The sequence below is a fragment of the Rattus norvegicus genome, chromosome 12 (genome assembly GCF_036323735.1).
Source record: "Rattus norvegicus strain BN/NHsdMcwi chromosome 12, GRCr8, whole genome shotgun sequence".
In the NCBI taxonomy this organism is placed as follows: Eukaryota; Metazoa; Chordata; class Mammalia; order Rodentia; family Muridae; genus Rattus; species Rattus norvegicus.
Genome location: NC_086030.1, coordinates 52,122,755 through 52,139,311, shown reverse-complemented (window position 1 = coordinate 52,139,311; position 16,557 = coordinate 52,122,755). Strand labels below are relative to the sequence as shown.

Sequence of the window (16,557 nt, the reverse complement as noted above, 5' to 3'; positions counted from 1 at the left end):
GATAATGGGCCACACTTGATGCCTAATTTTAAGTTTCTTTTTACCTCCTGGGTTTTTCTTTGAAGGTCGGACAGATGACTCAAGCGGGCCTTTTGGAGCACCTGAAACTTGAGAATGTGTCCCTATCGCATCAGCTAACAGAAACTCAGCACAGATCCATCAAGGAAAAAGAGCGCATAGCTGTTCAGCTCCAGAGCATTGAGGTGAGGACTGTGGTGCTAGTGGAGTGATACTTTTTATTCCATGTTGGTTCTTGCTAGCAAGTGTAAAGCATGCACAAACATAATCAAAATACCCACAAGTAAATACGAATGTGTCTTCTGAATATGTATACTTTTCTATCTTATTTAATATTTCAAAAAATGCTTTTGTGGCTACAAACATGGCTTAGTGGATAAGAGCACTTGCTGTGCAAGCAGGAGGACGTGAGTTAGTTACGTGGAAGTCAGACATTGCTATAACCCCGGCATTTGCAGGAGGTTGAGACTAGGATTCTGTGAGCTTGCTGGCTGGCCTAGACAAAATGGCAAGCTTCTACTTCAGTGACAGACATTGCTTCAAGGTAGTATTGTGGAGAAAAACAGATACCCTAAATTTTTCTTGGGCTTGTATATACATGCAGGTAATTGTGTGTTACCACACATTTATGTGCACACACCACAAAAACATAACACACACACGTAATCCCTTTAAGCTGCATGCAGTGTAGCTGTTCAGCATTTTGGAATTCTACTTCTTGTGTGGCCCAAGTGCCCTTGGGACCTTGTCGCTCTTCTTTAAAGCCTCCCTTGGAGTTCCTACCAGTGCACTGTTGCAGTCTTGGGACAGAGCCAACCACAGAGTGAATGGAGAAAAGGGGATTAAGGATGTTTGTACGTTAGACAGTATTTCCAGGCCCAATACAGGGGCTTGTATTTGTTTGCAAGTGTTCACCCTCTTCAGTCCTCCAGTGACAGTGTTCTTCTGAAGGCATTTTCATTATTGCCTGCTGTTTCTCTAGATGATGATGGGGAATGAACTGTATTTGGCTTGGATCTCAGTCCTGTTCTCTAACACCTAGGTCAGAAGCTCTCAACCTTCCTAACGCTACAACCCTTTAATACAGTTCCTTATGTTGTGATGACCCTGACCATAAAATTAATTTTTTGCTACTTGATAACTATTTTGCTACTATTATGAATCATGGTGTAAATATCTGACATGCAACTCCCAGGTTGAAAACCACTGCCCTGGATGATTTCTTAGATCCCCCATGTTGAGAACTGCTACCCTGGAGGATTTCTTAACCACTCTGAGAATTTCTTTCAGTCTTGCTTTTCATAACAGGCCTGTGTGGCCCAGGCTGGCTTCAGACTCTCTATAGCCTAGGATAACCCTAAACTCTTAACCTCCTGCCTCTTATCTCTGGGTGCTTCTATCTGAGTGCTGTGATGTGTACATGTCCCACAATTACCCATTTTAATGTGATATGGGGGTCAAAACCAGAGCTTTGTGAGTCAGGCAGTCATTCTGCTATCTGCATTCTATCACTAGCCCTTTGCCCTGGTCTTTATTTTTTTTATAAAATAGATAGTATTACTTGCTTAAGATTCTTGTTACAAAAAGCAAAAAAATAAAAAGGAAACAAAATACAAAATATCTAATCAGAGACTGGTAGGATGGTAAGGTTGCTTGCTGCCAAGTCTATGACTTAAGTTTGATCCCTGCAGCTCATATAGTGGAAGAAAAAACTGACTTCTGTAAGTTACCCTCTGACCTCAACATTGGCACTGTGGCACATGTGCTCACATGCACACACGTACACAGACATAAACGAAATATAAAAAAGTTTTTATTAAAAAAGATCTAGTCAGTAATGACTTTGAATTGTGTGCCTGGGCCAGTTTTGATCCTGATCTTTCATAGATGATCACAGAGGCATTTAGCTTTCCTGTGGCTTTTCTGATTTCTCATCTTTTCCTACCTGTACTTTTGTCATATGGAGCAAACAACCATTTGGCTCAGGTAGTTGAAGAGAATTATGTTGAGAGCTATAATGAGTAAAGACTCTGTTAAGAACTAGAAACAGTTTTGAAATTATTTCCTGGAAGAAATGTACCTAGGTTGGATGTGATGGTGTCCACCCAGTGCTATCCCAAGTATGTGTCACCATGTGTAATTTTATGTAATAGTTCCCAGGCCCGAAAAAACACTTTTTGTAGCCGAAATATATCTCCAACTCTGTTTTCTCAGGTTCTCCCTTCTCTTCCCCTCCTTGGGACAAGCCCAGGTCAGCTGGAGTAACCGTCCTGAGTAGCCTGACTATGCCTCCACCTTTAGTACGTCCGTAGGTACCACCTACGGACTAAGCCTGTCAGGTTGCAGTTCATAGACAGGATGGAGATACGGATAGAGACTGCTTACATAGCAGTGGGTTTCTCTGTGAAGGATGAGACTTGAAGTTTGTTATTGGTGATCAAGTTTTTCTGCTTTTTAATAAATAGAGTGGGGCTGGAGAGATGGCTCAGTGGTTAAGAGCACTGACTGCTCTTCCAGAGGTTCTGAGTTCAAATCCCAGCAACCACATGGTGGCTCACAACCATCTGTAATGGGATCTGATGCCCTCTTCTGGTGTCTGAAGACAGCTACAGTGTACTTATATATAATAAATAAGTAAATGAAAAAAAAGAAAGAAATAGAGCTGGCAAGATGGCTGAGTGGTTAGGAGCAATTGCTATTTTTTAAAGGACCCAGGTTGAATTTCTAGCACCCATATACCCCTCACAACCATCTTACCTCCAGTTTCAGGAGATTCAATGCCCTCTTCTGGCCACTAAGCATGCATGTGGTACCTACCCATACATACATGCAGTAAAAACACACATACACATAAAATAAATCTTTAAAAGAAATACTATTTTCTTATTCAGGCTGACATGTTAGATCAGGAGGCAGCATTTGTACAGATTCGGGAGGCGAAGACAATGGTGGAAGAAGACCTCCAAAGGAAGCTGGAAGAATTTGAAGGTGAACGGGAACAGTTACAGAAAGTGGCGGATGCAGCAGCGTCCCTGGAGCAACAGTTGGAACAGGCAAGCAATTGTGCTCTCTGGACCCCAGGCTCACAGAGATCTCTGTGGATGTGGGCCTTGCCTGGAGTGCATGTCTAAGTGCAGTTTACACATGCTCAGTGTGCTCTCTGGCATCAGGCTGGGTTGGTAGCTAAGGTTTGCTTGGGGCTATCTGTTGAATGTATTTGATGGTCACTATCAGACTGTTCTGTCACTAGCTTGATCATGGGTTTGCTTCTTTCTATTCATGTTCTTCTACTCTAAAATTTTACATAAAAAAAGGCCTTTTAATGAATCATCAAAATTACTTAAATTCTAAACATCAAAAATACATAAATTCTTGTGCCAGGTGGAAGGCAGCATGTTAAATTTATCACTTATTTCCAGGTGAAGTTGACATTGTTCCAGCGAGATCAGCAGCTGGCAGCACTTCAGCAGGAGCATCTAGATGTGATAAAGCAGCTTACATCGACACAGGAGGCTCTACAGGCCAAAGGGCAGTCCCTCGATGACCTGCAAACACGTTATGATGAGCTACAAGCAAGGCTGGAAGAGCTGCAGAGAGAGGCTGACTCCAGGGAGGATGCCATTCACTTCTTGCAGAATGAGAAGATTGTCTTAGAAGTGGCTCTGCACTCAGCCAGGAGTGACAAGGAGGAACTTGACAGAGGAGCACGGCGTTTGGAAGAAGATACTGAGGAGACATCAGGACTTTTAGAACAATTGAGACAAGATGTGGCTGTCAAGTCCAACCAGGTAACACTAGCTTAGATGTTTTCTGAAGGACTTGTGTAGAGCATGTTTTGGTCTTTGAAGAGGAATAATTTTAATATAGAAAACCTGGGTACTCAACAAAGTCTTCCTATCTCTGAGGCATTGTGTGCAAGTTGGTGCCCCAACTGCCTTACATCTCAGATGATGCTCCTAACTGCTGTGGGGTGAACATGATTTCACGGCCACTTCAGAATGTAATAATTATAAATAATGTAATATGTCTGGTTATCTCTATCATATATCCTGGACATATACCATGCAGAATGCTCTAAGAGCCCTGATGGGGTGAGTGTGGCTTGCTCAAAAGCAATTTTTTTATTGAGTGTGGGGTGTGATTTAGTGGTGGCACACTTGCCTCATGTCCCAGGGTTCAACCCCCAGAATTTCTCCATCTTTCTTTCTCTCATACACAATAACAAAGCAGCAACAAGCTTTTTTTTTTTTTTTTTTTTTTTTGTAGCCTTTTACATACATCCTGTATTCCTGAGTCCCTGGGGCTCTTCATGTGCATAGCTGAGGTAGTCTAAGGCCTGAGATGTCAATTTCTACCAACTTCCAGATAGTATGGCTGGGCCAGTCTCTGGTATGGGTTAAGTCAGAAAAATATGGGGTGTTGTAAGTTGAGACTCATTGGATTAGAACCCCATTCACTCCTCTATGTAGTGTTTGGCTGCTTTCCTGCCACAAGAACAGAGAGAGCTGAGACTCTGTCGCTAGATGTGTTGCTCACAAAACTTAGAATTCCTCTCTGGCTATTCCAGAAAGGGCTTACATCTGTCTACTCTAGAGCATCCCCTGCCTTACCCTTTCTTTCACTGCACTGCCCTTCACCTAGTCTTTGTACTTTTAAGTGGCAAGGAAGAAGGATACTGGTCATGTGTCCTCCTTGAGCAGCCTCTGGGCTATCAGCATGTGTCTGATTGAAAGCCACCTTCTGTGCTCTAGATGGTGTTGGCTCTTAAAAAATGTCAGTGGGCACAGACTAGAACTGTCAGACTGTACTCCCTGTAGGCATACATTTTTTGTAACCATCTTTTAATAAGGGTTGCACCTCTCCTCTATCGCACCACCCAGCAGAGGTCGTGGAAGAGAAAAGTTATCAGGATGTGGGGAGTGGACCTGCTCAGCAGTAGTTTTTCGAGTACAAGCTCACTCTTCTTTGGCAGCAGTTCAGTCCTGTAGCAAACACCAAATACAGCTCAGCAGCTGCAGAATAGTCCTCTAGGCAGGCAAACAGCACACATGAACTGGCAGCTACAGACCAGTCCTTTCGGCAGGCCCACACCAGGGACAAACCAGCAGCTGTTGTTTAATCCTGAGGCCGTGGAAGTCGCATACTGCCACAGGAACCTCACAAGCAATTTTGGGGCAAACTTTTCTCAATGGCAGCATTTGCACAAGTTGAGCTTAACAACGCTGTGTAAGGTGAACCAATACATGGGTGTCATTAGCAAAGAATAGCAAGGCAGAGCAAATCAAAGCAATGCTCTCCTTTATCAAGCATCCTTTGACCCGTGTGCCCCAGCAAAACATCATTTGACCTGAATAACTTTGCAAAGAAACTAGAGTTTCCACGTCAACCCACTCTTCTGCAAACCTCTCCTGTAGGTGGAACACTTGCAGCAAGAGACAGCCACATTGAGAAAACAGATGCAGAAAGTAAAGGAGCAGTTTCTTCAGCAAAAGGTAAGGAGACATAGGAAACAATTGTTGGGCATTCTGCTGAGTAGTCTGTTGCAGTAGAGCAAAATCAGAAAGAGGGAGGCATCTGTGTCTTTCTTACTGTTTTAAAGGTGTACTTATTCTAATGTGTCCCCACATTGCAGACAGTGAGACATCATACCCTTTCCCCAACCATTGTGACAATGAAGGTGCCCTGTCATTATCTCTTCCAAAAGCCGTGTGTAATTTTTTGGTCAGCGTGTACTAGTTGTATTTTCTGTATAGAGTGTAAAAAGCTTACACTATAATCCAACTTTAAAACAAATGTAGTTTGTACCAAAAAGATCCATGACATAAGTTTTGTATTTTGAAGCTCATGTTTCCTGGTGGAGGGATGGCTCTGATTCCTTACTTTGTTGCCAGCCATCAGTTGAATGTTTTGTTCTAAGAGAGGAAGATCCTCCAAAGCTTGTTTATAAGTAGTGTTTCAGTTTATTACTGCGGTACTCAAAGGATAAACTTTCAGATTCTAAGCACTGCAACCAAGGGAAGATAAGTCCTTGTACGATCACCTAGAAGATACAGGGATCCCAGGAAGATAATGGGATGCTTCATGCAGTGTTTGGCTTTGGGGTCATTGTTTGTAGAAATTGTGTGACAGAAATCCAGACATGCCATCATCATTGGTGTTTCTCCATGGGCAGTATCAGATTTCAGTAACTATTATTTTGTGTAAAAAGTTACACCCTAGGGCTAGAGATGTAGATTAGTGGTTAAAGCATTTTCCTCTAATCCTCTAAGCCCTGGGTTCCATGCCTAGAATGTGGGCGAGGAGAGGGTTATGCCGTGAATTGTTGATAAACGCTTTTATAAAGCAGCCTTATTCACTGAGTAAGGTGCTGACTGTCACTGGCTTATTACTTGTGACTTGTCCCGAAGGTGATGGTAGAGGCCTATCGGCGAGATGCTGCTTCTAAAGACCAACTCATCAATGAGCTGAAAGCTACCAAAAAACGCCTGGACTCAGAGATGAAGGAACTGAGGCAGGAGCTGATCAAGCTGCATGGAGAGAAGAAGACTGTGGAAGTAGAGCACTCACGGCTGCAGAAGGACATGTCCCTGGTTCACCAGCAGATGGCAGAGCTTGAGGGGCATCTCCAGTCGGTGCAGAAAGAGCGAGATGAAATGGAGATTCACCTGCAGGTGCAGTGCAGTAGATTGGTTCTTTTGAGTTGTGAAGGTTCAGCCAAGTGTGCTGGGGGCTTACTGTGTGCGGGGTGGAACAGGGAGCTTCAACAAAGAAAGACTTTTAAAACAGTTTAAAGACAAGGCTTCCTGAACTAATATTCCGATAAATCCAGGCTGTGATGCTACATGAAGGAAACAAAGAAGAGTGAACATCGGGTCATGGCACCTGTTACATGGTCTGGGGAGCTAGTTTCTTGAGACTAGAAGTCCACAGAGTTGGCACCAGACAGAAAGGAGAGAGTGCTCTGCAGATATCCTGAGTTTAGGCAGGATGCTTGCACTGGGAGGATTGTGTAGCTGCCTACCCTTTCCCTCTGGGCAGCTCTACTGCCCCTGCATCTGGCTGTTTTAATGAGTGCAGTGACTGACTGGCTTGGTGACCAGACAAGGGTGTAAGAGGTGACTTTAATGGTAAAGATAGAGATCTTGGTCCCAAATAAGGAACACTTCCTGGGATGAGAAATTTGGAGAGGCAATAATGAAGGATGCTAGAACAAAAAACACATGCTGAAAGTCCCTAAGAGGTCGTGGCCCCTTTCTTGTTCCTTTCATGAGGTATCAGGTAAGGCAGGGGCTAACCTGAACTCGTCTTTCCTGACAGGAGAACTTTAGGAAGGCGTGTGATGGTCTGGACATAATGGACAGAAATCGGTTGTGGTTTTGTTTTATGTGTATGGATGATTCGGTTGCATGTCTATCTCTGGACCATGAATGTGCCACCCACAGAAGCTAAAGGACGATATTGAACTGCTTTGACCTGGAATTAGAGATGATTATAAACTGTTATGTGGGTTTGGGAATTGAAACTGGGTCCTCTAGGGGAGCAGCCAGTTCTCTCCAACCCCCAGAAATGCATTTGATTGCTAGGAAGTGTTGTCATCAGTGACAGATATCTGGAGTATACAGCGTTTTACTAACTGCACATTTTTTTTTTTGTTGTTGTTGTTCTTTTTAAAGTCTTTGAAGTTTGACAAAGAGCAGATGATAGCCCTTACTGAGGCCAATGAGACACTAAAGAAACAAATAGAGGAGCTGCAGCAAGAGGCCAAGAAGTAAGTCTGAGCAACATACACCTGCCTGTGAGGAGCACCATCTCTGCTGGAAGAGGGACTAATTTGGATAGTCCGTGGTGTTGGCTGTGCTCATAACATATCCTTATTAAACTCCAGCTCATGGAGAGGTAGCCTGGAACGTGGTTCTAACATTCCTTCGTGATTGGCAGTTACCTTTTTCTTACTTATTTATCTGAATTTCTAAGTTGATTTGCTCGAGCATCTTTTACAGAAGCACCCCCTCCTGCCCCAAAGCTGGAGATGAAAGCCAGGGCATTGAGTATAGTAAATAAAAGCTCTCCTATTAAGCTACATGCCCTAGTCCTACAATCTCTTTATTTAATTTGACTTTTTTATGCCATAAACTGGTGCCAGTATCCTGTCATCCCTGCTCTCTCACTAGGGTTGGCACTGAGACTCATCTGTCACAAATGGAAACACATGACTCTCACCAGTCACTGCTCATACATGCATATGTACACTTTTGCAAATACCCTTTTGGGTAGTTTATTTATTTTTATATTACTTTATTTTTCTAGAGAGGGTAGCACTATGTAGCCCTACCTGGTCTAGAACTCATTGAGATTCAGCTATCATTGCTTTTTTGGCTTTTGAGACTCTGTCTCTCTTTATAGCCAAGACTGATCTCAAACTTGTGACTTTTCTACTTCACCTTCTCAAATGCTGGGATTACAGTATGAGCTCTGACTCTTGGGACCTCTTTACTCCATGGTGCAATCTGTGCTGCTTATGAATACCTTCAAAAATCTACCGAGTGCTTTTGACCTTCAGGAAAAATGATGGGGATGTTTTTTGGTTGAAATTTGCTGTTTCTCTGCCCTCACAAGATCATTTTGTTTTGTTGAGTAAAAGTCTCTGTAGCCCAGTCGTCCTGTGTCCAGCATAATCTCTGACTTACAGGTATCTTTCTCCCTCAGCCTTTCAGATGCTGGAATTACAGGTGTATACCAATGTGCCCATCATAGAATCACTTTTAAATTGTGCAGAGAGGAGGGCAGATCTTGATGATTGTGGATTCAACTCGGTGGATTTACAGTTTCTTCTGTCCTAGCATAGATCCCTGACAAATTCCTCTTTTCCTTTAGTAACCAAACCAAAGCAAGAACACACTTGCCCAAGTTCACCTGAGGATCAGCCTGGTTTGGGGAACACAGAGTGGTTAAGCTAAAGTGGCCTCTCGAGAGCCAATACCCTAAGCCTGGTGTGCTGGTAGGCACATCTCTTGAGTTTAAGGTGCACAGAGCAAGTTCCAGGACAGACAGGGCTACACAGACAAACCCTGTCTCAAAAAGGCAACACAATACAATACAACACAACACAACAAAACCAAAAAAAATCCTGCATCTAACCCTAAAGGATGAACATGCCAACATATGCCCTTGGTGTTTGAGGTCAGGAGCTGGTTGAGTGCACTAAGATTAACTCAGCTTTCTCATGTCTCAGGGCCATCACAGAACAGAAGCAGAAGATGAAGCGGCTGGGCTCAGATCTGACCAGTGCCCAGAAGGAGATGAAGACTAAGCACAAGGCTTACGAGAATGCTGTGAGCATTCTCAGCCGTCGCCTACAGGAGGCTCTGGCTAACAAGGAGGCCACAGATGCGGAGCTGAACCAGCTCAGAGCTCAGAGCACAGGTGGCAGCAGTGACCCTGCTCTACATGTAGGTAAACACATTTCTCCCAGTCGAAGTCCTTAGGACTCTTGGTTTTCTTTGGTTATGTTTTTCTTTTTTTCGGAGCTGGGGACCGAACCCAGGGCCTTGCGCTTCCTAGGCAAGCCCTCTACCGCTGAGCTAAATCCCCAACCCCGTTTTTTTGTTTTTTAAGACAGGATTTTTCTGTGTAACAGCCCTGGCTGTCCTGGAACTTGCTTTGTAGACAAAGCTGGCCCTGAACTCACAGCAGGCTAAAGTAGGATGACCAGGATTTCAAGGTTAATCTTGGCTGTCTGGCAAGTTCTAATGAGACCTATCTCAAACAAAAGAATAGATAGAGCCTTCTGAGTTGGGTTTAGTAATGTAATCTCAATACCTGTGAGGCGGAGGGGAGAAGTTTACTACTTCAGAGCCATCCTGTGCTGTTGCATAAGGAGGTTGTGTTTCTAAAACCAAAACAACGGGGATGGCTGAATGGCTCGATGGGTAGAGGCCCCTTGCACCATGCCTGATGACTTGAGTTTGATCCCCATTCACATTGTAGGAGTCAGGAAGAGACCTGACACCAGAAGTTGTCCTTTGAAGAAGTTTGTCTATGCACACAAGAGCACCTACACACATGCACGTACACATGTAATAAATGAATAACATGGAATAAAACTTTTAAAACAAAATCTAGAATGTGATCAGGTATGTGCCCATAAGAGTTGAAGGAGGAAAAGACCAGTGACTAAATATGTTTCCCATTTTGACTTTCAGGAGAAGATTCATGCTCTGGAGGTGGAACTGCAGAATGTTGGCCAAAGCAAAATACTGCTGGAGAAGGAGTTACAGGAGGTGATCACGATGACTAGCCAGGAGTTGGAAGAGTCCCGGGAGAAGGTGCTGGAGCTCGAGGATGAGGTAACACCTGCACTGCTAAGCGCAGCGTGGCTGTGCTTTGCTCCTGGATCACCTGTAACTGTTGTTGGACCACACTGTTGCCAGTATCTAGGGAAGATCAATAGTTACCACCTTTGCAGCTATTACATGGCTGAGACTACTGAGACATGTGGAGGCAGGTATGTCTAGCCTGTATGCACATGAGTCCCATGATAGCTGTGAGTCCATCCTAGCAGATTTTTAGGTAACAGATTTCTGATTAATTCAGTGTTTAAAGGTTAGACAATCCTGTTCTTTTCCCAGTTAGAATGCTTTGATTGTAAATAACGAACCCAAGGTAAATCTGCCAGAGAGCAGACACCGCAGTTTATTGGCCCTACTCACTAAGGTCCCGTCTCCAGCCTCTGGCTAGCCCTGCCTACTCTGTTGCTACAGCAGGGCCTTTAGGAACTTTACATAACTTTCAGGGATGTGTGTTTTATTCAGCAATCTATCCTATCCTCAAATGGGTATTGCTGAGGTCAGATCAACTCCATGTTCATTGGTGAGCAGCTCATTCAAGGCCCTGAGCAACTAGTTTCTGAAGTGGCTTCTCTGAAGCCTGTGAACCCAGAAGAGTAGCGGACTCACAGGTAATAAGTCGAGGACAGTTTGTGCTTTAGTATTAACTCTTGGTGAAAATCGCTTACCTTTTCAGTTGAGTATTTTTAGTTTAGTAGTCTGTCTAGCAGAGTATGATTTTTTTTTTGTATGTGGGAAGGTGTTGCTTTTGATACAGGGTTTCCATATCCAGGGTGGCCTTGAGTTGATCCTTCTGCCTCTGCCTCCCAAGTACTAGCGTTATGGCCATGGATCTCCACACCTGCCCAGAGCATGACATTTTACATGTACCAATATGTTTCAGCTTCAAGAATCCAGAGGCTTCAGAAGGAAGATAAAACGTCTTGAAGAGTCAAATAAGAAGCTAGCTCTGGAGTTAGAACATGAGCGAGGGAAGCTCACCGGCCTTGGACAATCTAATGCGGCTTTGCGGGAGCACAACAGCATTCTGGAAACTGCACTAGCCAAGAGGGAAGCTGACCTGGTGCAGCTGAATCTCCAGGTGCTGAGGCCTATGTCTGCCAGGAGCAGCATGAGAGTCATGTGGACCATACTTATGATCAGTGTCTCACCATACTGAGTCATAGCCACTTTCAGGGGACCCCACACCTGGCTCAGAGGAACCTGGCCATTGATTGCATAAACCGGGATCCCCAGTTGTGAGAGCCTGTGCTTACTGTCCCAAGTTCATTAGTCCCTTTTGTGTGGGAGGCTTCTCGTGGGACAGGTCAGTCTGTCCTAGTTCTAGACAGAAACCTGTACAAAAGACACTCGTCTGAAGTCATGATAGGAATTAGAGATGGAATTTGAACCCCAAATTGGCATCTTACTGTAGATTCTGTTCTTAGCTCCTTAGGTTCTACAGTGCTTTGGAGGTTGGTGAACAGTTCAGGGAAAGTTTCAGAATGTCACTTAAGGGTCACTTAACTACATCTTCACTAATGGCCTCTCACAGCTACTCTGCATGACCCCTTCATGTCTTCAATACCCACCTGAGTGACTCTTAAACTACCAAGTTCAACTGCTAGCACAAGATACAACCTTGGCCAGTTTTGGAACACAGCTTTTCTGTGTTCTCAGGAAACTTCCCATATTTCACTTAATGATAGTGGTCTCTTCTCAATCACCATTAATTTCTTAGCTCTAGCTAACCAGTATTCATTGTCCCAGCAATGCAAAGTTTTCATTTCAGTGGTCTCTCTAATCCTAATCACAGCTGACTCTTCAGACCCTGCTGACCAAAATGACAGAGTCTTAATTCAAAGTAGCAAACAGTCCTGTCAGAGTTTCTAACTCTGAAACTTCACAAGCCAGGCCTCCATCTCTGCACTGGTCAGCATTCTTAACCTTCCAGGCTCCTAAAAAACATCCTGCTGAGTTCTTAATGAACTCAGGGGCCCTTCCAGCTCGAAGTTTGAATGACATTTCACAGTCATCCCCACATGTCAAGTCTGTCACAGCAGTAACCCACTACTGTCTTAGGATTTATACTGCTCAATGAAATACCAAAAAGCAAGTTGAAAAGTTAAGGGTTTATTCAGCTTACACTTCATATTTGTAATATGAAATATTTTATGTGTCCTTTAAATGACTCTGTGCTCTTCAGTGACAATTGGCTCTCTGTAGAGGCTGAGAAAGAGAGAATAGGGAGAAAGGAGTTGAAGAGAGCAGTAGGATTGAGGAGGAGAGCAGTAGGGTCAGGAGACAGAAGCATAGGGTCAGAAAAGAAGAAAGAAGGTTGAGTAGGACTAAAGAAGGGAAGAGATTTTGAAGAGCGAAAATAAGAGACAGTTGAAAGGGAATTGGGCTCCCAAACTGAAGAGACAGTTGGTGTATTGTGGTTCATCACTGAAGGAAGTCAGGATGGGAACTCAAGCAGGGTAGGAACTTGGAAGCAGTAGCTGATGCAGAGGTCATGGAGAGGTGCTATTTACTATCTGGCTTCCTCCAGCTTTCTCATTCTGCTTTCTTATAGAACACAGGACTAGCAGACCAGGGATGGCACTACCCACAGTGGGCTGGGCCCTCCCCTGTTGATCACTAATTGAGAAAAATGCCTTACTGCTGAATCTCATGGAGGCATTTCCTCAACTGAGGTTCCTTCCTCTCTGATGACTCAAATTGACACAAGACCAGCCAGTACAGCCATGTCCCACCCATGCCTTGAAATAGTAGTTACTAGAAGAGTTTAGCCAATTTGCATTTTGTTCCAGTTTCCAAAACTCCTGTTCTTGCTGGTCTGACTTCCTTGTAAACATCTCTTATGATACATTCGCTTCTTTGGGAGGATGGTTCAAAGCTGTGTTCTTGAACATAGCTATTCAACAAAGTGACACACTCCTGTGAGGTCAGACTTCTGCATCGATTGATCTCTCTCTCTCTCTCTCTCTCTCTCTCTCTCTCTCTCTCTCTCTCTCTCGTCTCTCTCGTCTCTTTGTCTCTCAGGTGGGGATCATACATCTGGGCTGGCCTTAAATTCACTCAGTAGCTAAGGATGATGACCTTAAACTTCTAGTTCTTTTGCCTTGAGTTCTGGGATCATAGCTATGCCTGCTTTGTTTTATGTATAAGAGCTGTGACTTGAATCCAGGACTTTATGCCTGCTAGGCAAGCAGTCTACCACCTGAGCTACATCTCCAGCCCAGAGTGGGGTTTCTTACCTTCCCGACCTTGTTCCTTTCCTGTGATGCCATCATTTATGCTGTCCTACTGGGTTCCACGTGATGGCCGACTAGAGAGGATCTCAGATTGTATTGCAGATTGTATGGGTGCATGGAATTTATACTTCTCTTTATTTATCCTTTCAAAATGTGATATAGGTGCAGGCAGTTTTACAGCGCAAAGAGGAGGAGGATCGCCAGATGAAGCAACTTGTCCAAGCCTTACAAATCTCATTAGAGAAAGAAAAGACGGAAGTGAGCAGCCTGAAGGAACAGGTGTGTGACCAGCTTCAAGTTGATCAGGCCTTCCGGGAGGTGTAGCTCTCCACATGATAACTTTGTTTCTAAGGACTGGGCAGTCATGACACAGACTGCATAGGACATGGCATTGTTTCTTTGTAGAAAATGACATCATACGAAATGACTTTAACAATGTAGGACTGGGGAGGATAGACTGAGCCACCCTTACATACACACATTGGTCTTTGCTAGGAAGACATTCCTGTAAAATTAAAAACCACACTTCCTGTTTGTGCAAACTCCCAACACTTAAAAGACTGAGGTAGGAGGATTCTGACTTCAAAGCCAGCTTGAGCTGCATGTAGTGAGTTTGAGCCCAGCCTAAGCTCTATAGCAAGACCTTGCCTAAAAATAGTCATCAAAGACGGCTGCATACAGCCTTAAAAGTCTTTGTGGCTGGCTCCTCTCCATATCCCAGTTTTGCTGGTCCATTGTATAATCATAACAGCAAAGGCCTGTGGTGGCCAGTGTGCATGCCGTCCTATGCTCCATTCTTGGTTTTGTTTTTTGTTTTTTCTTCCTGAGACAAGGTTTCTCAGTGTAGCCCTGGCTGTCCTGGAACTTGCTCTGTAGACCATTCTGGCCTCAAACTCACAGACTCCACCTACCTCTACCTCCCAAGCCTTGTGCCACCACTGCTTTGTAACCTCCTCTCTTTTAGAATGTGATCTTCCTGCTGACATTTCCCCTGGCACAGAACAAATACTCATGGCCACTGTGTGTGTGTGTGTGTGTGTGTGTGTGTGTGTGTGTGTGTGTGTGTGTGTGTGTGTAACATTGTTACTTATATACACATAGAGTTTTCTTTTTATTTTTCTGAGACAGTGTCTCTTGAAGCACAGAATGTCCTTGAACTTGCTGTGTGGCTGAGGATAACCTTGGACTCTTATTTTTCCTTTTGTATTTTTTAGATAGGGTCTCATGACGTAGCCCTGACTGGCCTGATACTGGCTACATAGACCAGGCTGGCCTCTCATGGAGCTCTACATGCCTCTGGCTCCCAAATGCTAGGATTAAAGATGTATACCATTGTTCCTGAAAACCTTGAATTCATGATCCTCTTCTACCTCCCAAGTACTGGGGATTATAGGTGTATACCTCAGTGGCTACCTGAGATTGTGAAATATAATTATAACTTAAAAATTTTTTTAATTTATCATGTACATGTATGTATACATGCATATATACATGTACATGATGTGTGTGAGTCATCACACACACACACACACACACATGTATATATATATATATATATATATGAAAATTTAGGGACAACTTTGTCCCATAGACCACACGAACACCAATCTCAGTCAGACAGGGATGATTTATTGAACACATAACTAAAGACTGATCCATGAGGGCAACAGACATATCAGACTCAGGAGCAAAAAGCTGTGCACTGAACATTTCTCAATGTTAGCTCTTAAAGGCTAAAACAACAAAAACCACAATGAGCTCATAGGAGATACAAGGGGAAGTAGAGTGGTCAGTCTTCCATGTTTCCTTAGTAATTATGGTAAATTTCCTTCGTAATTTGCTCTTAACCATTGAGCCATCTCTTCAGTCCCAAGGACAATTTCTTAAGAGTAACAAACCTCATAACATATAGAACATAACAGGGTATGTGGTCAGCATGAACCTGCTCTGAGTCAAGTTTTTTTTTTTTCTGCGTCAATGATTAGTAAGCATAGCAATAATATGAAGTAGTTGGCAGGCATGGAACAAAATGGCTACAACTATGCTGTGGGGGTGGGCCTCAGTGGTGTCAGTTCACTTTTCTCCTTCACAGGGTTCCAGGGATTGAACTAAAATGGTCAGACTTGTGTGGCAAGCACCTTTACTTGATGAGCCACCTCATTGGCCCAGAAAAAGTTTTAAAAGTGAGACAATTTCAAGGCGTGGTAAACACAGTTTTAATATGAACATAATGGTATATCCATGGCTCCCATTTGCTTATCTGATTAGCTACCTGGGCTGTGCTTGGGACTTTGACTCATGGTCTATTGCACCCCACATCGTCATTCCTTCTGTGTTAAGATATCACTTTTCTTTGTTTTGGTTCTTGTGCATCTAGTCATAATTTTAACAATAGTCATGATGATAATATATTTTTGATATTTTTATGGTTGTTTGCATGTGTGGTATGTATATGCATGTTTGCATTTGTTGGGCACATCTGTATATGCAGATGTTAGTTCATGACTGTGTGCTTGCACATGGAGACCTAAGGCTAGTGTTTGGAATCGTCCTTGATTGATTTTTCACCTTATCCTTTGAGGCAGGATCTCTTAATTAAATCTAAAGTCTGCTGATGGCTAGTCTCCTTGGGGATCCTATCTTTGCCTTTTAATGCTGTCCATTTCAGATGGCCTACCATGCACACTTTGTTTTTATGTAGACACTAGTGATAATGAATTCTGGTCCTCTTGCTATCATGGCAAGTACTTTAATCACTGATACATCTCTCTAGCCTATAAGACATTGATAATGAACTTTGGAACCTTCAGAAGGAAAAGAAAATTTGTGGGAGATGTTTGTTTTGGGGTTTGTTTTTTCTTAGACAGGGTCTTCCTATGTAGTAGCCTAGGCTGGCTGAACTTATAGTGTAGACCAGGCTTGCTTCAAGCACACAGAGATCTGCCCCCCAAGTGTTA

The 16,557-nt window shown here is 43.5% G+C and overlaps 1 protein-coding gene across 8 annotated transcripts in view; it reads left to right on the top strand.

Annotated features, from left to right (window-relative positions):
- Golga3 (golgin A3) overlaps window positions 1–16,557 on the top strand; it is a 48,183-nt gene that overhangs the window by 21,000 nt on the left and 10,626 nt on the right. For all 8 annotated transcript variants that reach the window (XM_063271404.1, XM_006249563.5, XM_039089528.2 and 5 more), the window contains 10 exons: window positions 66–203; window positions 2,910–3,071; window positions 3,438–3,806; window positions 5,433–5,510; window positions 6,426–6,689; window positions 7,692–7,786; window positions 9,251–9,467; window positions 10,221–10,364; window positions 11,248–11,445; window positions 13,763–13,879. In XM_063271404.1, coding sequence (XP_063127474.1) covers window positions 66–203; window positions 2,910–3,071; window positions 3,438–3,806; window positions 5,433–5,510; window positions 6,426–6,689; window positions 7,692–7,786; window positions 9,251–9,467; window positions 10,221–10,364; window positions 11,248–11,445; window positions 13,763–13,879 — 1,782 coding nt within the window. The remainder of the gene's footprint in view (window positions 1–65; window positions 204–2,909; window positions 3,072–3,437; window positions 3,807–5,432; window positions 5,511–6,425; window positions 6,690–7,691; window positions 7,787–9,250; window positions 9,468–10,220; window positions 10,365–11,247; window positions 11,446–13,762; window positions 13,880–16,557) is intronic.